The following is a 22,348-nucleotide window of genomic DNA, read 5'->3' as shown; positions in this document are numbered from 1 at the left end:
CTGCTGGTCACACCTCTTTTGATGCGGCCCAGGACACAGTTGGCTTTCTGAGCTGCAAGCACACACTGCCGGCTCATGTTGAGCTTTTCATCAATCAATACACCCAAGTCGTCCTCCTCAGGGCTGCTTTCAATCCATTCTCTGCCCAGCCTGTAGTTGTGCTTTTGAAGAACTGCCATTTTAAGGGTATAATTTCTGCATGGTTTGTAGTACTCCTGAAAATGTTTCCCAAGCTTTCTTCCCACAAGAAAACCTGGAGAACAAGAGGTGAGGCTGAAGGCCAAAATTACAAAATTGATCCCTCCTGCTCCATCTCTAAAAGCTCTTTTACACCTCTTTACCATCCCCTCTTCCACCACCATTGAATATGGAAATTTATCTTGGTCTTAGCAATATGGTTATCTCTGAAGGAGGAGTAGCAGCTACTTGTCATTTCTTGACTGACAACTTTTGTCCCCTTAACACACAGATTTCTGCTTCCATTGCAGGTGGAAAATACATGTAGTTGCTACTGTCCTGTTAATTCTGTAATGTCTGTTTATAGAAGAAAAGGTCATAATGGTTATAAATGCATGCTCTATAGGAAACACATTTTTTAACTTCTTGATGTCTGACTATTGGATTTTCAAGACTTTAGGAACATAAGGATTGTTGTGCTTCATTGAACAAAGGTTCACATTATTTTTATCCATTTGTATATCAAAAAAACAAACCCACTCCTGCTCAAATCCAGAAACTCAAATCTTGTGGGATCCACACAGTTTATATGTGAGGTCTGATGGTTGAGTTACACAGCACAGACCGCTTGCAGTCATTGATTACTAAGAGTAGTAGGCTGTCACCATCTAGTTTGTTCCCCCAAAGCAAGAGATGAAGCACTCACTTTGCCACTAAGGTATCTGCTGATGGCAGCATAATAGTGAAACTTGAAGCATAGGTTGTATCCCAGTTTTAGGCAGTGAAAATCTAGTAATTTCCAGCCAGTTTTGCTTCTGATCCAGCTCCCCTATAGCCACATCAGCTCTCCTGGCATCCCTGGCTTTTCAGTCCCAGCATCTCTAACGCTCACCTACACTCTTGACTCACATGTAGACTTCTCACCCCCGGGCTGCCCTCTCCTCTGTCCCCTTCCCCTCATTTTCTCATCCCTCTGTAGACAAGCAGAAGCTCTCCCCGCCTCTGCCCCACGACACCGGTAGGGGGAACATACAGAGCAGGGAAGCAGCAGCTTTCCTGCTCTCCGTCACAACTGCGGGTGCTACACACCCTGGCTTTTCACAGGACATTTCAGTCTAGTGTGTTAAAAACTGTCAGATTTAGAGGAATGGAAGAGAGGGTCTTGCAAATTACAGTCATGTTGGACAAACGCCATATTGCAAGACACAATGCAATTTGAAAATGCATCACTATCTTCTCTGTATTGTTATTGCTTCTGCTGAGAATATCAACTATTGTGCTGGTTTTGTGGGTTTGTTTTTAACTTTAGGGAGACCCAATACTAAAGAAGTTATGCTCTAAATGCTGGCCAAAGGCAGACTATATTTACAAGTGTAACCATACAGATTTAAATTCGCCCTCAAGATACAAATGAATGTTTAAGTTACACTTAAAAACAAAATTAACACTGTGGTAAGTTCAAGTATGTTTTAAAGTGCACCTACTATTAAGTCATGGGTAGAGTTGCACTCCATGAACTGCGTCAGGTAACCAGGTAAACCCAGCACTAGCCAAATCATCATTACCTTCAACTACCTTCCTGCCCACAGAGAATTGCTGACTCCTCAGACATGAGCCAGGCTGACCTAAAGAGCTTTAGCAATGCTGGGTAACAAAGAAACCATGTCCAAATCCTACTGCCTGTAGTTTTCACTGTCCCTGTCAGAAAGGGAGGCTGCAAGTCTGGGGCAGCAGCAGCAGCTGGACAGATCCCAGAAATCCATTTGGGTATGGGGTGGGGGATACTGTGGATGACAAAAACGCCTCATTACAACATCACACATAATTTGTATAGTGTATCTTAGTTCGTGGTACTTATTTGGTCGAAACAGATCAGGCAACACTTACAAGAGTGGCTTTACTGGCACATCTGAGTGGGAATAACAGGGAAAACAATAATGAATAACTGGGGGCTCACCACAGCCACCTCTTCTACTGGCACAGCTGGATCAGAAAGAGAACATCTACCCACACCCCAAACAGCAGCATATCAGTGTTAAACTGCTTTCACCAAGACCTGAAGTTTTATAACGTATATCGGATTGCTGTCAAAGATGTGATTCCAAGAGTGATTATAGTTTAGTCTGGCACAATGGTTCTTCATCGGTACTAAGTCACAGTAGCATGAAATTTGAAATGGTGAAAGCATACAATGAAAAAGTTGACACAAGAGGTTTGTTTTGAGCTTGATGCTCTTTTCCATGTTCACCTCCATGAAAGATGCAAGCAGAAATGTGCCATGAAACTTGTCAGAAAATATTAAGAGTGTGTTTAATTGGGGAATATTATTTTTGATTAAACATCTCCATTGAGAGAGGATCGGAAAAAGTCCAGCTAAAGCTCATTGTTCATTCTGGACTACCACACTTCATACACCACAGAAATCACATTATTTTTAATAATTATTTCATTCAATACAGAATTCAAGAAAAAAATGTAGTGCTTCTTCAAAGGCTGAAGTATGACAGTGTTTAAACTGTATAAGCTCTAGAAGTCTTTTCTCCATCAGACATTTTAAACAGTCAGTCTTTGGCAGTCTCCCTTTAAACAAAACCAGTTCAAGACAGTCTTCTGGTGTTCTCATTTATTATTACCCTAATTGATTTATCTTTCATGATCTGTTTATCAGGAAATTGTTTTCATTTAATAAACATCTTAAACAAATCTACAAAAGAATGCCCTTCAAAGCTAGGGCAAATGGTAAATTCAAATTCCACGCTCCCAGAACCACATCTAGCAGCATTTTTGAAATCCATTTTCACATATTTCTCTTATCTATTCAAAGACAACTACCAGTCCCTCACACTTGAGATAACCATGAAACTAAGAAAAATACTTCCCTCCTTACTAAATGCTGACAGAAAGTGTTTTAGAAGTTACTCCTTTTATAGTCTAACCTATTTGTCTTATTTCTCATCCATGCTGTCCATGCATTAAGCCACAGAAGTAGGTATTTAGTCACACACAGAAAACATTGCTATTTACAACTAAGGGCAAAAGTTTAGAGATCCTTCTCAGGAGAAGCAACCAGAGGAGCTCTGCTGTGCCTCAAAAGTTTTTGCCTGAATAAATCCTGAAGAATTCAGTACTTAAATGCTGACTGATGTCAGGCACCTCAGAATGTTTTCTCTAACAAGGCAGCAATGAGAAGCGTAATAGCTTTTTGTTTCTCCAATATTTCGCATTTCAGTCACCTTAAAAAAAAATACCAGGACCTTTGCTAACCCCTTTATTAAATGGAACAATGACTTCCTATTCCTTAACTCGCCCAGTTCAATGGTACAAATCCCCCACTGCCCTCCTGGGAACTCCCAGGTATCAGATTCTGGTGCAACATTAGATTTGCAACAGACATAAGAGCTGAAAACACACTTAAGAGTTTGTCTTGTTTCTGTGCCATGCATGAATCATTGCATTGAAGAGATGTTTGAATAGACAGGGAAAATGAAGTGATGCATGGCATTCAGGCATACAGTATGAGTGACTTCCAAATGGCAACATATCATATGAAAACATATCATGAAAACATATCATATCTGTATTTTAAAATTTCTCTACTGATACAGAACATTCCATACTAACTTATAATTAGTCATTACACTATTCCATTACCAGTTTTGATAAATACTACTCACCTATATCTGGAATCCAGAATAAATCTTAAATGTATTGGTGCCTTCACAGCATTAATTTTTTGAGTATACACAGACTTAAATACCCAAATTACTCTTTCAGCATTAGTATTATTTTTAGAAATATTTCTAACAAGTAATCTTTAGATACAGTCACCTGATTTAGATTTGAAAATCTTTAATTTAAATTAAATTTGCTTTAAATTAAATTCCTCTCATTTCTCTGGTGAGCAGGAATAAGATAATAAAGACTCTGGACCAAAAGGGAATTATGAAGTGTACTATACATTAAGAAATACTGTACATAGTTCTCCCATTAGAAAGAAGAAAAATCTTCAAGCGTCTAGCACTTTCAATAATCCGTACCGTAGTACCTAGTTTGTATGAACAACACTCAACACTTCCTTTTCATTGCAGACATCCTGACCTGCTCCATTCAGCTCACTGGTTTGCCCTTCTCAAGTTTCTTTTCCTTTCTTCAGAGAATTTGGTTAGACAAATCTTAACAGCAACACTGGAATGATCATGCTGGATCATTAGCCTAGTTTGTTCTCTTTAAAAGTCACCAGTTCCAGGCTGATCCAATTCTTGTTCATTTCATGAAGGCTGCCATATGGAATAGGGCCAAACTTTAGTTATCTAAATGCTAAGTAGCATTCTGTAAGTCTGTCCTCCATTCTGAACACAACTATTTTGATGAAAGATAAAACCAACAATTTCCAGGATTAACAAAGTAAGATTGCAGTATACTTTGAAACCATGTTTCAATTTCAAGCCTGCATTCAACTGTCTTCAGTTGTGTTAAAGACTTAGGCTGAGTAACAGTTTACTTACATACTTGTAATAGTCTCAAATACATTTTATACTGTGTGACACTAACCTCCTTCCTTCCAAGGAAAGTAGCTTAAGTGTTTTGCAACAGACTTAAAAATATATAATATAAAGAGGTAAAATATATTTCACAGACAAAATCTAGTACATGATTTTCCAGGACAAAAGACAGTAAATGATACATTCACAAATAAAAACATGAACATACCTTTCAATTCACTGCTAATCTTAGGTGGATCAAATGAAACCACCTCATCTGATGTAAACGTAAGATCCTCCTCAAACGACTCAACATGCTGCCCATTTAAAAACAGGTTAATCTGGAAAAAAAAAAGACCCATTTTCAAACCATCAAATTAGAAATCCAGTGCAACGTGTGAATAAATAAAGCATATTTCTAAGTAAGTATTGATCTGGCACATTTTCAGTAACAGTTTTACAGATAAGGTTCTGTCCCTCCCTTTTAAAAAGTCACAACAACAATAATGATCCATTATACATCAAAAAATATCTTCATGTAGGGGGAAAAAAGTATAAAATCAAAGAAATGCTCTATCTAGTTGGGCATGTTTTAAAGGAAGACAAATCTCTCTTTCCATCCCCCCCTATACACAGCTGCATTACATGGAATCCTGTGTCACAACTCTTGACAGCTGGATCTCAAAACCTGAAAGCTTCCAGCTCTTCCATGGTATAACCCCCTTTTCTTAATGTCACTGTCTGTATTAATGACAAGCTTCTCTTTAGATCCTAAATTCATCTTTAAATAAATTTTGTGAAAGCAACCTATAAAAAAATAAGTTAATACTGGGTATTTTGGGTTTATGCTAAGATGAAAATATGAAATAAAAAGTGCCATGCTGTTCATCTTGTATGATGAACTATCTCTACACCCACCACCAAAGAAATCTGAAAAAAATACATAGTCAAGTTTGCTATTTCATTAGCTGATTGGGGTATTCACTTAAGATGTAAGCAAAGGTTTCTCCAGTTAAATCACAGAGCACAATCATGTTGAAAAATTAACTGCATCTATTTCATCTGTATTGGAGGACTCCCACTACTACAGGCTCAGACATACAACCAGGTTACACTACCACAACAAAACAATACACAACTGAGCTGCAGCAGTTACAAGGCTCAGTTGTCAGCAAATACAAGATAATTCTATTTATCTTAGCTGTCTGTAAGACTGTTCTTAGAGAATAGCTAATAGTGACAAAGGCCTCCAATGCTTATGTAAGAGGAAGATTAAAAAAAAAAAAAAACATTTCAGAAAAGATGTTCTTGCCTTCAGTAGGTTTGCTAGAATTTTTTCTCCTTAGGGAAAGTTTTAGGTTACTTTTTAAACATGAAAAAACATACATGGAAAGTAACTACTGTTTGCACTGTAAACCCAGTGGTGATCTATAATAAAATTAGAACAATTGCATAAGAGCAGCGGAAACAACAAATGAGATATTGAATCCAAACTGACACCCAGAAAGGTGTTATCGAACACAAAACAAAAGAACCCACTGTGGCAATGTTAACATATCTGAAAATCTCCTTATGGAGTTTTGTTTTTTTTTTTTGGTTTTAGGTCAAATGCTGCACCAGAGCAACTAGGCTCTTTGTAACCGAACTTCCAATCTAGAAAAGCAGTTAATTCCTACCTTTCTTACTCTCTAATCTCCAGCTAGATCAGTGTTGTTAATATATGGCTAAAACTTTGAATCAAGGACTTGAATCACTTACACCACACTTTTACATAACCTTTAATATTACTGCAGTACAACAGTGATGGATCACATGGCATTTTGTTAATAGCGTATCTGCATTCATCAGATTAGCTACCTAGAGCAAGGATTTTGGTTTTCTGTATTGAAAAGAGTAGATGAGACACTGCTTGCTTTCCCTGCTAAGTTAGTTTACTATTTAATCTCACAAGCATTTTACCAAGTCTGGAACACAATGCTAATTAGTAAGTTTACATTTAATTTGATGAACAAAACAGTGCTAGCCTAAACTTCCATAAAGATAATCATTTCACATTACACTTGGCAAAGACAAGTCATTTGTATAAAGGAAAATTTAAGTGACAATAAGTACTTGAACTTCTTTAAATGACAAGAAAGGTGGGAGATTTTTAAATGGTTTTCCACTATGCAGAGTTTATAAACTTAGTTTTAATAACTAAATAGCATCTCCTCTGTAAAATGAGCCTGAAGTTTCCCACTAATGCAGAGTACTACTCAAAGACAAATGTAACATTTGGGCTTATTTGTGCTAAGCGCTGTATGCATGTTAAAAAACATTAAAATGAAACAGTCCTTTTCTGAAAGGATTAGAACACCTAAATTGTTTACTAATAGTTGTTTTACAGATGTTTTTTTAATCAATTGGGGTTTTGGTTGGCTGTGTTTTTTCTCTCCCCCCTCCCTTTCACTTGCCACCAGTGCCCCTGAGGCTTCCCTTCACCACCCTCAGCAGAAGCCTGTCACAGTGCCTTCTGGTCTACCATAGGCCAATGTTCTGGCCTTTGGCCCCTTTCTTGATGGCGAATGAGTGAGAAAATTCTTACCAAGTGAGAAGCATCATTATCAAGATGCCTTGGCACGAGATAGATGCAATAGCTAAAAGTCAGGTAAAGGCCTTGGAAAAAGAAGGGCCTATCTGCCATTTTGTCTGCAGTCTCCAAAGGATGAATTAAGTATCTGATGGCATTCAAAAAGCCAAGACCAACATTTACAAATCCAAACATTTTATGTTTTCAGCAAAACCAGTTTCTTCAAGTTTATCTTGAAGACTTCAGTCTACACAGAGGTACACCCCTAACAGCAAGGAAGCAGGGCTCTAGCTCAGTGTTTCATCTTACACTGAATTCTCACCTAGGGCTGCCTAGTCATCTGAACCATAACTTCTCAGACTGAAAGAAGCTACTGTTACCAACTGACTAGAGCCACAAAGACAGATCTCACAGGCTCCTCCATGATACTCATCACAATAGTCACACAGGCTTTCATTATTTTACAGGTTTTGCAATATAGGCAAGAGCAGAAATTACTACACCTATTTTTATAGACAGGGTATTTGGAAGGAAAAGGCCCAACTGTGTTAAGGTAAAACCTGTGTCAATCAGAGGAAATTCACCCATTTTAATACTTTTTCCAGTAGTATATACAAAATCTAGACCCCCAAAAAAACAGACAGAAGATGTGTCCAGGCTCACAAGATCAATGTTCAACTCTCTGAACACCCAATTGCGTCCTCTTTAAAGAGGAACCTTTAACTTTAAAAAAAAAACATATATAATTTTCATAGGCACTCTTTGCAAATGCAGTAAAAATGATTCAAACCTACAATTTTAGGAACCTGAAAAGAGAAGTTCACTTTTGATGCAAGATATTTCAAAATTCACAGCAATTAAAATGCAAGGTTAGTAAGTTCAGCTGTTGTAAAACATTCTGTGTTAATAACATTAGTCTCTGGGAAAATATTTTTTAATCAAAATTACCAGAATACTTTGCAGTTTTAGGATTCAAAGTCACTGAAGAACTGCCAGAGTCAGCAGAATTTTTCAAATTACTTCAAAGAGAACAGAGCAGGCTTTAAGCTGTAAGTCTTACCTGAACATTGCTTTTTGGATAATGGAAGAAAAATGGCTTCAAAACTGGAGACCTAGACACACAAAACAACAAGCATAAATGCATTTAACCAGAAATTAAAGAAAATGTCAGATCATACATCTTTAGACTATTTATACATCAGACAAACACTTGGGAAATTAACAGCTATTTAGCCATGATTAGCAATGGTTTTCCAAACAATTTTGGAAAGCTTGAGAAGTGTAGAAATTCCTTGAATTTCATTATTAATAAAGTAAGACTTTGTTTAAAAAAAACCCAAACCCCCCCCACACAAGATTTTTGTAGGAGTAGCAGCCAAAGATACTGAAAATATTTTCTTGACAAAGGATGCACTCGATGACATTGAAGTCTGATACCTAGGCTAGTTACACAGAGCTAGTGGAAATAGATTGACAATTTTTTCCCCCCATCTCCATGTCCAAGACAGACATATCAAACGATTTGCTTTGGGACAGGAAAGTTTTAGATGCTCTCATGAAAAAGTATGGAAAGGTGGGCATATAAATCAGCAGCAGATTTTAGCCATATCTAGAAAAATACTGAATCAGACCAGGTTTTCTCTTTTTTTTTTCCTTCTATTCTCAGTATTATTCTGTTCCATTTGCTCACATAATGGGTTCATGCTAAAATTTTGTGGGATGTTCTGGGACATTTGACCTCATATTTCTAGATGAGGTGGGCTGGTACAGACATAAATTTGCTGTGCCCATATTCCAAACTAACGGGTACAAGAGAAATCTGGTCCAGAAATCTGCATATATTGGCACATGCATGAGCTACTGCCCTGCCACAAAATCACATTTAAAGTTGTCCCTACAGGTCATCAAGCAAAGACTTTGTTACGAGCTGATCAGTGACTTATGTAACTCATATTCAATAACCCAATAAAGAATTTTACTATTTACATACATATCTGTAGCACTCACTATTATCCTGTTATCAGTTATTAAGCATAGTGTGCAATGGAAAGACTTTAGTTGCTTCTGTGGCTACTCTTTCAAGGTGGGGAAGCTCATGATGGTGAGTGGTAGGAACACTAACATTATGGCAAGTTAATGATCAGGAGTTAACTTACACTCTGGGGCGCCCTCCAACAATTCCAGTGAGGCCGGGTGCTGGAAATGGAAATTGAAATTCACAAAAGAACTGTTAAAGCCATCTTCAAAACACCAGAGCTCATAGCTTACCATAACTTGGATCGTTCCTATAATGCACATTTATTAAATGATAGGAAAAAATATCTAGCAAGTTACATATGTTCTTGTAAATAAATAAAACTGAACATTTTATACAACAGTTAAAAAAGTAAAACATTTAAAAGGTACTCTGACTTAACAAAATAATGAATGTTTCAAAACATGCAAAGTATAAACTAAATCTTTAGCTTCTTCCAAATATTTTATAAACCAATGTCAGGCAATATATTTGACAGAAAAAGAACTTAGCTTTGGGTTTTCCATTGCTGTTTTATTTATTTTTAGAGAGAGCAGAGAAACAAGTCTGACCTGAACTACAGTTTGTTTTAATACTTGCTTAATATGACTTTTCTTATTAGATTAACCGTTTCAAATTGACTTGCATCTTTCTCTTTAGCATTTTCACTGGCTAACTTTGCTTTAAGGTGCTGGGTGCTGCAGATCCCATTCTCTCTCTGATACATAGGTAACACAGGGGCTTAAGTCACTAGCCTGATCCCAGATTTGCAGTAGTGCTTAGACTCTTGTTTGTTCTTAGAATCAGGTTGCCAGGTATTACTGCCATTAAACCCACCCACCCACCTCAGTATTACTGAAAGAAACAGTTCTGCTTTCCTCATCCCAAGCATAGCTTTTCACTCTTCTTTTTGGCATGGATAGCATGCCTACACGGTACATCAGAGCTCCACAGAGTATTGCAGGGGAAAGAAACAGTAAAGTGCATACGTTGAATCAGTCTAGGAATTAACAAGTGTGTTAAGCAGTCCCTTAACAACAAATGCTGTGGAAAGCTGCCCACATGGTATATTTACTCAAACTAATACTGGCTAAAGTGGGCTTCATGCTTCCTCTGGGTGCAAATTCTCTGTTTGTCCTCCAAACAGATTAAAAGCCATTTAACCATGCTGTTGTGGTACTAGGCTCACACCGATAACTTCTACCTCTCAGCAGGCTATTATAGTTCGCATTCGGTGCCTTGGTCATGTGGACGCACGCCATAGCAGCACAGACAGTACAACATAGCACAGATTAGAGTCTTGCCATATTCGCATTCATTGAAAGTGATTTCCATGGACTAGTGGTTACCAAGGTGTTTTAACAAAATTTTCAAAGAGGAGTGCTGTTATGTAGTCCTTATCTTGATCACACTGCTCTATTATCAGAGGCACATTTGGAATCAACAAAACTAAAACTCAGCGCATATTTAAATGACTGATTCAGAGATGGTAACTACAGTAAATAAACCTGAAGTTATGAAAGAGGTCTTTTGCCTAAGGCTAGTCCATAATCACTCTGCCAGCTTAGCCAGTGTGCTGGTTAATGTAATGTGCTACTTGCACAATATAACTAATTCACAAGATTAACAGACTTCACTGACTATACTTTTAGCCAGAGGCTGAAAAACCAAACCCAACCAACCTCAAGACACAGCAGCGTTTAGAAGGTGTTACAGTTGAGAACAATTGGAAGGAATTAGGGGTGTATTAATTACACCTCTTTCTCCAAAAAAGCCTATGATATTTTTTAGTACAGGAAAAAAAAAGAATGCCTTCAATGAAAAAAAATAAAATTGCCATGAATAACCACCTCCCTACTCAGTAAGTTCTGCTGCAAAAAAAACCTATGGTAGTGGATAGAATGTGAAAGAGTCCCTTACATCAGGGTTACACAATTTTAAATCGTCCAGTGAAAATTCAGCCCTAGACATATTACCCATGCACTCGTTCAAGCAGAAAATTGCCATTCAACATTAAAACCAACTGCAGTTATTTTACTGAATTATATGCCTAGTTTATTTAGGTTGTTGGGAGAGTATGCTGGCTATAGTAAGGTCATGTTGAAAATATAGGTTCATAAAGTTAATTTAAATTATCTGTGGATTGTCACATGGCTCACTTCCTGCTAGGCAGCTGAACTGCTCATTAAGGATACCAGATTTTGCTCTGACATCAGTTTCAACTTCCTGAAAGCTCTCAGAGAAACCTCTTCACTTGCCTACTCTCACACAATGGAACTTGGCTCCTACAACAAAGGAGCTCTCTAAACACTGACAAGAAAAGAAACCATCTAAGAGCAACCACTGCTCACAGCTCGAGGCTATGATAGCCTTCTACTGCTGCTTGCTATTACTAGTCTTGCAAAGTTCTCCAGCACAAGCTACTTAACAGCAGCTCTGCCTCTGGAGATACTGCTGCTACCCCTGCACATAAATGCAATGCAATTGCAGGGCAAAGTATACACCAAAATCCCAGTTGCAACATTATTAGTTTCTATCTTAAGATTATCCAATTCATTGTTTATGTTAATATAAGATCTGAGTACTTGTAAGTACAATTTAATTTTATCTATATGCAATTCCTATTTAGACATCAGGCAGAGAAGATGAAGCAAATCTTAAATTATGGCTTATAATCAGTGATTTGTTATTTGTGTAACCAGCACTAGAGCCCAACACCTTATCTCAACCCAGGGCTCAGATACCCATTACACTTCTCCAGTAAAACTGAAAGGCTGCAATGGAAGGTGAAGCACAAACGGGCAACAGTGCGTTTGTCACTGTGGCCAGACCTACTTCTGCTAAGTTAGTTGTGATGTCCTTAGATCAACTGTTGCCCCAAGACACTTTCTTTAAAGAGATTTACTTATATTGTATTTTATGCTTACTTTACATTGCTTGCTTAAATATCTGTGCAGATGCTCTCCCTCCCTCCTTTTTGGAAGATGTCTTTATCTATAATCACATGAATAATTTGTCATGCTTGTAGAGAGTATCAATCAGGCTGCAGTATCAAGTTGATAATCTTATCAGTTAAATTGAAGCTGTTGATCTCTTCCCAGAAACTCTACATGACAACTTTTTTGCAATCAGAGCTGCATTCATTAGTTTCTCAAGGCAGATAAAGTATCACTAAGCATAGCGTCATCCTATCTGCCTCCAGTCGCCCTCTTGGACAAGTTGCTTCACCATCAGTTGACGGACGACTCGCCACCACCATCTGCCAGCTTCTGTGCCTCAGAACAGCACAAAACTGGTGCACTGCAAAGTGAGCTGAATGCCTTAAACTGGAGTCACTTCTTTCAATCTATTTATATTCTGTTCATGTTTGTCTGTAGGTACAGTATTTGTCTGGTGTAATCATAATACTGAATATCATATTTGTTTTGCTTCAAGTGTATATGATCCAAAAGCCCACCACTTCTGAGAATATTTTCCCTCATACAGTGCCTGAGGACCTAGTTTGATAACCACAAATTCTCTGGGTGACCTGGCATTTAAAAGCCATGAGTCAGTACTGGGGATTACACCGCTTGAATTCCACTGATTTCATTAACTCCCAGATATATGGCATGATTGGAGAAGCGTCAGGCACTAAATCCACTAAATTTACTTCTTTCTAGGTGACTAGGTACTGATATAGGACCCTTCTTTTGGATTCTATGCTTAAAGGTTTGAGTCTACACTACTCTACAAAATAATTTATTATTTAGCAAGTGCTTCGCTTTAGTTAATCTGCACAATTCTTCACACAGTCTTAACCTGTCTGTTCATTTTATGACTCTTCCCTCTAGCCTACCTTCAATCTTACCCATTTTCAGCCCAATTACTTTAGGAAAACAAGCTATCATCCTCTGTGCGTACATACACGTATATTTATGTTTGTGGGATTTTTTTTTTTTCCTTTGTGCTCATGATTCTTCCAGCACACCTGCAAGACCCCAAATTTTTTGTCCAATGGCAAGTTTCACCCAAATCTGAAGGATGGAGAGGAATCTCAAGAATATCAAAGCATGCTAACACCCTACAATCACCACCACCCTGTGACCTGGCAGCAGTGTACACAGATGTGCATGTAGATAATACGAGATGAAGTCCACTCAAGATATACTCCTTGATACAGCAGTTCCACCATTTCTGATCCTCTATGTATGTTCTGTCTCTATAGAACTCAGATGAGGACAGACTTGCAAATACCAATACTTTTAGAGCTCATATATGATATGCTGGAAAAGACAGGAACTTTCTGATAAATTTCATGAATACTGGTAGCAGGCAAACAAGAGTACTGGGAAAACCAATGTTGCTCTCGGTTGGGGCTGTCAGCTCCCCACTCCTCATCCTTTGTCATTCATTCTTCTCTCCTCTCCTGTACCAGCTCTGGTGTTTGCACAAGCATTTCAGGGAGTGGATCCACTGAAAACCAGCCCTGGCAAAAAGAATGCTTAAAATCAGCCCAAACAAGCACCTATTTCAATATGCAGAACGACCACGTTCTACTGCATTATAATTTATGCCATAGCTATGGCACCCTGTAAAATGACCCATGGCAGAAAAAGCTCCAGTTGGAACGTGCAATTAACCTACAAGATGCAAATTCCCAGCAAAACAAGCTTCATTCTGTCCAGCTCTCATAATTCACCACTAGATTCTCTGATGGGAGGAAAGCCTCATGTTTTGCCTCCTTATTAGTTCCTCTATCCTGTTCAAATCCTACTTTAATGGCCACACCAAATTTTGTCTTATTACTTCTTATTCTTTAATCTACTTCTGCCAAAAATTAATAAATATTTCTGTATATATATACAAATTTGGATTTTTTCAACAGCATAAAAGATTATGCAATATATGAAAGAAAGATGCTAGACTGCATGAAATATTTTACAACATGTTTTGGAATTAAAAAGCATGAAAATGCTCTGACTAGTGGAAATCTAACAAAGCTTTAAGAACTTTAAAGCCAACAGGTGACACTTCTTTCTTTGAAACTTCACTGAGTTCCAAAATACAATGATGTCTCTTGCTCACTAACTTACAGCATTTGACCCTAGATGGTTTGTCCCATATATTTCTGGTGACTGAACTAGCTCAACCAAAAGGTTATTAATCTATTTACTGCATATTCTAAGGAATTTTATATATATATATATTTATATATAAAACAGGTATCAAAAGACATCTACTTCTCAAGCATTATTTTTTAGGTGATCAAACCAGACAACTCTGAAATCCAAGGTTTTATACTCAACCATTCTTACAATACAGTTGAGTAGCACAAAATACATACAATCTTTGTTTACGGGGTCAATTATACAATCTTAGTTACTCTATGTCCTCTGAATACAGCAGATAAACTGTCTTCTGCAGTATTATTCTCAAAAAAATGGGGACTGCAGTAAACTGTTAGAACAAGGGCATTTCTGGAAGTATCTTCCAACACGCTGAGGAGATCAGTCATAATATTTACATGTACTCAAGCACTTTAAAATCTCAAGTGCTATTAACCAGCTGTCATCTTAGTGTCAAACTCCGGTCATTTTAATGTGAAATAAGGGTCAGCACATGATTTCAGCTATTAGTAAAACATTTCTTAGCTACTGAACCCCTATTAAACTATAAATGTCAGTTTCCCACAGCAAAGCTCTTCTTGAGCCTCTTCTACACTGTATTTTATTCAGAATAAAATATCTGAAATTAAGATGACAAAATAAATAACTTGTGTTGATACAGTGTATTTAAATGCTAAACATTGGCTGACTGGACTGTACATATTGAAGACATTTTCACTGAGTAGTACGAACCTGGTCTGTGATTGCTAGCTTTTAGGAAGTCAGGGTAAATTTCTATAGACTAGGTAATGCAGAACTGCACTGAACTCCCACAGGCTACTACAGATTTAAAAGTCTGAGTCTCTGTGCCTAGGATTCTTCACTGCCAAGTGCAGAAAAGCTCCCTTTATAGAACAGGAAAATAGCTCTGAAGACCCTGCTATTAAAGACCGAACATTAAAGACATTTAAAGTTTTTATTTTTTTTTTTTTCAGGAGACCGTACATGCACAAAACCAAACTAACTTGCTAATTGCTGTGAAAAAAGTCTGGCTATTACCAACCTTCAAAGTATTGAGAAATAAACTGAAAGCATACTGTTACCAACTGAAAGTTTAACAAACGTGGGTGTTAACTGTAAAAAGAGATAAAAAGATTGGATTAGGTGTGGTTTTTTAAATAGCTTTTATCCCTTTAAGCCCATCAGAAGAGCATAATACAAATGAAAACTGATTTTGAACAGGCAAATTAAATACCATGCTCAACAGAAGTAGTTCAGAGTAAAAGCCTTCCATTCCAAACAGAAAATAAACAAATCACTCTCTAAGGTATGGCAAGTCTATATGCAGTAGCTTCAAATTCTCCTCTGGGCTTAAGAATCTCATCTGCAATTTTAATAATACTTCAGAAATTTTCTGTGCAAGTACACTCATGTACTCCACTGGTCTTCAACAAAAACCAATGGGAATCTAAAAAGCATTAGAAAAAAGCATTAGAGAATAGCTATGAAAATCTGTCTTTCACTCTTGATTATGGAAGCTTTTAAAAAGATGCCACCTTCCCAAACTTCTCTTGCACATCTAACTCCTTGTCTATATTGCAGAGCACAAACACATATATGCTTCAGTCCATTCCAACATTTAGGTAGCATCCCTTTACCTTTTCTTTCTGACAGAGGATGGGATTTCATAAGAAATAGGGAATTTCAAAATCAGCATACCTTGAGGTGGTTGGCTTTCTACTGATTTTTGAGAAGTAAAGATGGGGTGGTGGTAGGGGGAATCGGCACTCAAATTAACCAGAAATTATACAATGGTCTCCTTTTGAGGCCTAAGTTTTATTATCCTTTATAAATACCAATACACAAAAAACATATCATATCTAAAAATGTTTTGAAATAGTCAAAGCTGCAAAATGAGTAAAACATTTAAAAATACTGACATTAAGACTTTAAATTCACTAGAAGAGCTGAAAAGCACATCTCTGACACTCAAGACTAACACACTAAGTTTTAAATCTCTGTTGTAATACGCTTTTTAATCACAGGAAGAAAAAGAATTTCTTCTCATCTTACTGTTCCCTGCAAAATCTGAAAAACCGTAACTGAAAAATTCCCCTCAAAGTTTATCAGGGAAATAGACTAAATTCAAATCACTTGAGTCAAAACTTTTGAGCTAAGTGAAAGCCATCAAAACTAGGCTTTTAGTACTGGCTATTAAAGAAATTAATCTCTTATCTACAATTTATAATTCTCATATCGCAATACTATTTCCAAAATAAAACTGCCTACCAAATCTAGCTCAGGGCTCCACAAGTAGTGACTAGCAGGCTGAAACAACCTGACAAAAGACCAAGAGTGACAGTGGTCTTGGATTTGTCTCAAAAGATGAGGCTGATAAGCAGAGATAAATCTAAAAGCCTAGGTTCAGTGCTGCCTCCCTCTCACGTCTCAGTACTGGAAAATCCCATGGACCAGAGCAGGAGCTCTTAGGACTCCCCACACTTATTCTGAACTGTCAGATCTCCTTTCTCCATCCCTTTTCCCCTCTACTCCCCATTCCTAAATTTTAGCCAGCCAGCGATATTGCTGAGTTCCTCTCTAGCACTTCCTAAAGGGAAAGCAGAATCAAGGACTCTGATTCAAATTCTTTTGTGGTTATGCCTCCTTACACTATCTCCAGAAACATCTGTAAAGTAGATGGAATACTTTCCAATGTTACTAGACATTAGAAAGCATAGTCAATGGTGTTAACACAGCTTGCTAAAGATTCTTGGATTAAAGGTGCTATATATGAAAATCATTGTCTGTGTAACTGTCTTAATGTTCCCTTAAATGTTTAGGGATCTGTGTATTTAGAATCATAGAATCATTTTGGTTGGAAAAGACCTTCAAGATCATCAAGTCGAACTGTTAACCTAGTACTGCCAAGTCCACCACTAAACCATGTCCCTAAGCACCACTTAGGGTAACATACACAAACTGCTATTGAGGTGAAAGAGGAATACAGTTAAAAATGGTACTTCACAATCACTAGATACAATCCAAGCAGAAGAACAAAACTTTTCCTTTTTTTTTCTTTCTTCCTTTTTGTCTGGTACAGGCCAAACAGGTTCTTTGTTTCTTAAAGGTCACTCTCCAAATGTCCAAAAAAAATAACGGAATTAAATGTTTCAGTTCAGGTGACATCAACCTGTAAGTTAACAACTCCTCCGTTCTCCTTGCTGCTGGTTATAAAGGATTTATAGTTTTTCCTGCTTTTCCTCAGTTTTTCATTAAAATAATATGCAAAGTAAGAAAGAGTGTTATTTGCAATCACTCTCATAGTCACTACCTCTCCTGGAAGAGAACTAACACAGGAGAGCTGAAGGGAACATGACCAAGCTGGCAATCCTTAAAACACAGGACTTTGTTGCTTAAAGAGTGCCTGTGTTTTCATCAGGAAAAGCCACACATGCTTAAAACCTCACTTGGTTTGCATCTCCACAACTGCCACCATTTTGGCAGAACAAAGTCACGCAAGTTTACATCATACATAGACTCACATGGGATGTGCAAAGCCACATCTGATAGGCATGCTCCATTCGTGTAAGAGACAGCAGCCACAGCTATTTTCGCTCAGTGCCCAGCGAGAAAGTGGTGCAGCATTGTACAATAAGGAACTTCAGGTGCTTGCTGCCCAGAGCGCTTACTCAGGGTATGGGAGGTTTAAATTCTGAGTTCTTCTCTGCCTGTGGATACTCCATCCCTCCCATAAGAGTGACCAAACTCCCATGGGGCACACTCTGCTTCTTGCTGAAGCTGTTACGCTTTAGAGAATAGTAATCATTTGCAAAAATGGCCCAGTGAAACAGAGAAGGAAAAGCCAAGGGGAAGGGGCTGGGAAATGAACATCAGGTGCTGTTTTAGAGAATTCACCTAGGACCATCATCTTTGTTCTGGCTTCTGTTCCCAAGATCGCTTACACATTTATCCGACAAGAGTTTTAATTTAAGTCTTGTCTATGGAACTGCCTGTTTTAAGACAATTAAGCAGCGGACATTCCTTGTTCTGCTCCCCACAGCAAGTTCTGGCAACCTACACCGCTGTCAGAAACCAAGCATCATTAAGCTGATTCAGTTATTAGTACACCACTAATTACTGTTTGGCAGTACTGCACAATTTTTAATTTATTTTTGCCAAGTCTCACTGAAGAAAATAAAAAAGACTCTTCATAACCACTGCCTTAAGTATTCCACATCAACAAGCAGCATACTACATTTAGATCCCAAGTTTGACCCTTCTCTGCACGTTATCTATGCAGGTAATATGGAAATCTACTACACAACAGCAACTGAAAGAAGTGATTGTATGAAGCAGTCTCAATATATCTTCAACAAATTAAAAAAAAAAAAGGCTATTTATGTGGTTGTTCAAGCACTCGGAAGCATGACAGTAAACAGCTCTGATACCCTCTGACATTGGTCATTTACATCAGAGGCCAAAAACCTTGTTGCAGTCCTGTACCTGGCAAGCAAAAGTGCTATTTATCACCAGATACTCCAGATGATTCCAGAAATACGGTCTTTCCCACTACTGCTCATTAGCAGCAGTTCTACGAATTGAAATAGATTTTTTTTTTTTTGAGAATAAGTGCTGAAGGATGTTCTAAAAAGTTTAAGCTGTTCTTTTAGGAAACAGAACTAGCACCCCACCATCATCCACACAGACTGCCTAACCTGATTCTACACAGGAACACACCTGTTTCATCACAAAGAGCCCTGATAACATGACCTGAAAGCTTGCCAGCCACCTTAAGACACAGATGTTCACATATTCTGGTAACTCAATTTCAATATTGGACATACTCCACCCAATCCAGGTAGTGCAGATTTTTTGACTTTTTTCATTCTGTGAAGAACGGAGGTGAAAGGAAAAAACCAAAACCTTAATAAACCTAGCACTTTCAGACTTCAATCAAGGTTTATATACACACCAGTTGCTTTATGAAAGAAGAGGTACAGATTAAGAATCTGGAGAGACAAGTATACCTCCATTAACTTCAGATCTTACAAATAAGTAATTGTTTTAAAATCCACCCAGCTTTCCTTCAAAAAAAATATTTTCTAGGGGATTGTCTATGCATATATAAAATAATTAATTAGTATAGATCTTTCAGTTATGTTACATGATCTACTTGAATAATGACAAAAGGAGAAACTACTTAAGTTATGAATCCTTATCTAATTACAGAACTGGTAGTTTGGTCCAACTGTGAAAATACCATCTTTCACTCATTAGAAAAAACAGTCTTTAGAAGCAACTTACATCTATGCTAAATGCTGACCTACGAACCAGCCTTTAGAACTGCAAAATCTTTAAAAATTATCTCAGTGAATATTCCTGATTAGTTCTACATTATCATATTCTTTCTTATAGGGAAAAAAAGGAAAAAAGGACAAAAAAGGATGACCATGCATCTATAAACACAAGACTTCAAAAAACCTCCGCCCTACATTAACTGTATGTCTGCTACCACTGTAAAGACAACAACACAGGATGTGCATACTTTCATACAATTTTGAATCCACTGAAAATAAAGTATTTATTAGTTCCTTAACCGCAAGACACCATCTCCCCACCCCTCCATTAATCAAGATTCTATATTTGCTACATTCAGGTTAAGCTCATGTAACTTAATTTTGAAGATCTATATAAATCCTTGATATATTATTTCATGATATACATAGAAGCCATTACAAAATATCTAAGTCCTAGTCCTCAAAATAGGCTGTCCAGATTTTAAATGGATAATAAAAGTGGGATAAGTATCCATAATGTAAACAGTCACTCACAACATATGAATGCACTACTCACAATTGAGATGGATACAGCAGTGCCACTTAAGTGACAGAGAACAGAAGGAAAAAAAAAAAAAAGAGTTTGTTCAAAATAATCAAACAGTAAGTCCTCCTAGAAAGTGAAGAGAATCCAATGACACTTACAAAGAACAAATGTGAAGGGGTTTTTTTTGAACAAATATTTGGTAAACAATAGAAGCATAGGTGATTTCCCTGACACAAATACTTAAAATACACACGCAAAACTTAAGACAGCATAATTAAATCCCAGTATTTTTGCATTACTTCAGCTCAGTTAAAAACAAATCTTGCAATAGTTGCGTTATACCACAAATTCATACAAAATCAAATGTTAAATACAGATTAATCTGAAGTTAGACTTAATAGTGCAGGATCAGAATTTAAGTCCAGCAGTCAATATACACTGTGAATAAAGAATTAGATGCAGGTCATTAGCATTTTCACTGCAGTATTGTATTATGAGTTTTGAATTATATCTGAAATTTGTAATTACCTACATAAGCAGCTACACATGTTAGAAGTACAGTAGTGTCTATAAAAATCCTTTGCAGTAACATGGATAACTAATTGCTGAAGAGACCCTTCAAAACCCTCATACAAAGCACAGCTCTTCATAAACTGCAGTGTTATAGCTGGACACTGTGATAAATTTTTGCCAGCTGAGTAACATTCTTCATGCTGATTGCCAGTGAGATCTAAAAGCATTACTGAGTTTTAATAACATGGTAAAACAGACTAAGATACTGATGTATATCAGTGTAACCTTGGGTAGGAAAACAATGACAAATGAGGAAGAGGCAAAAAGGCAGGAATGGACAGTAGCAGAAACAGGAGGATAAAGAGTCTCAAAGGAACAAGAAGGTGGACTTCCAGAACTTTCACTTTATCATGTTGCTAATGTCTGTAGGTCCCACTTCTGCACCAAACAAATACCCTTAAAACATTACCATTTCACTGCAAACTCAATGAAACTGAACACAGTTAAGTCTTTGGGTGTTAGTCATGATCAGGGGGAAAAAAAAAAAGAGAGTAACTTTAAAATTCTTAGACGATTATATGACTATTTACCCATGCCAGTTCCAGCTGGTGCAATCTCTCTGGAGAAGACTTCTACAGCTTCTTTTTGCTTATGGTGTACAGCAAGCCAAATAACAGCTTCCCGAGGACCCTGCTTAAAAAAAAAAAGGAGAAGTTAGATTAGCTTAGATGCAGAACATCATCTAAATTTACCAAACTGAAAAATAACTGTAGCTCAGCATTCAAGTTAAATCTAGTGGAATGTTAGTGTTCACTGCTGCAAACTACAACTTCCATTCAGTGACTTTTCATCCAGCATCACTATAATGAAACATTAACAGAAAATAATCTTTTATTTTGCTACCATGAAATCAACTATTGGATATTTCAGACTGCTAGGACACTACACCTCTTCTCCAGCATTCTCAAAGGACTAAGTACTATAACTAATAATACTTTACAAGAAACTAAAAACTTGCCTTCACTCTCAGTGGAACTGGCAAACAAACTTTCCTCTTATTTTAAATGCACTGAGAATACCTTGAGGTCACATTAGACCGCCAGGTTTACTTTTCTTAGCATCAAAAAGCAAGCAGATCTGCTCACAGAAAAGAATTCAAACCTAATCCTTGGGACTGGGAAATGGGAGAACTGAACTTGTAAAAGCCACCACATTTCCAGAGAAGAGAGCAGATGCTCCTCTAAAGGTAAACCCAACCAGTACTCTGCCCTCTATTCTATAGCCAACTAATACCCCCACCCTTGCAGATAAATAAGTACTCTCTCTTAAGATTTTACTTCTCTGAAAATCTTTTCTACTACCGAAAGATCTACCACTGGAATCAATACACTGGTAAAAAGCCTTAGAGTGAACATTACAGTCTTTTACTCAGTGAGGCCTATTTATTTAAGAATTTGCAGCCACTTTTGGTCTACCTTTGAGTCTCTAAAAAATGTGAAACATGCTCAAAATACAAGTCTGTCCCTAAGTATCTCTTGTCCCAAAGCACAAGGCACAACCATTTCCATCATACCTATGAAATGGAACTGCACAAGGTCTCAAAATCCACTGGTCAGGAGTTTCTCACACAGCACTACTCCAAGTATGGAGCTTTGCAGCAAGGCATTTCCTCCCTCTAGTAGTC

General features: G+C 37.4%; 1 protein-coding gene across 3 annotated transcripts in view; it reads right to left on the bottom strand.

The window, feature by feature from the left end:
* The window catches only part of LOC104642559 (uncharacterized), a 65,780-nt gene that overhangs the window by 10,710 nt on the left and 32,722 nt on the right, over nt 1–22,348 (bottom strand). For 2 of the 3 annotated variants that reach the window (XM_075751752.1, XM_075751754.1), the window contains exons 13-16: nt 21,255–21,357; nt 9,384–9,423; nt 8,288–8,339; nt 4,888–4,999 (exon numbers count right to left, since the gene is read on the bottom strand). In XM_075751752.1, coding sequence (XP_075607867.1) covers nt 4,888–4,999; nt 8,288–8,339; nt 9,384–9,423; nt 21,255–21,357 — 307 coding nt within the window. The remainder of the gene's footprint in view (nt 1–4,887; nt 5,000–8,287; nt 8,340–9,383; nt 9,424–21,254; nt 21,358–22,348) is intronic. The other variant, XM_075751753.1, reaches the window with a different exon arrangement.

This window comes from Balearica regulorum, chromosome 4 (assembly GCF_011004875.1).
Source record: "Balearica regulorum gibbericeps isolate bBalReg1 chromosome 4, bBalReg1.pri, whole genome shotgun sequence".
NCBI classification, from domain to species: Eukaryota; Metazoa; Chordata; class Aves; order Gruiformes; family Gruidae; genus Balearica; species Balearica regulorum.
The sequence above is the reverse complement of the archived record's forward strand: the minus strand, read 5'-3'. Positions and strand labels throughout refer to the sequence as shown.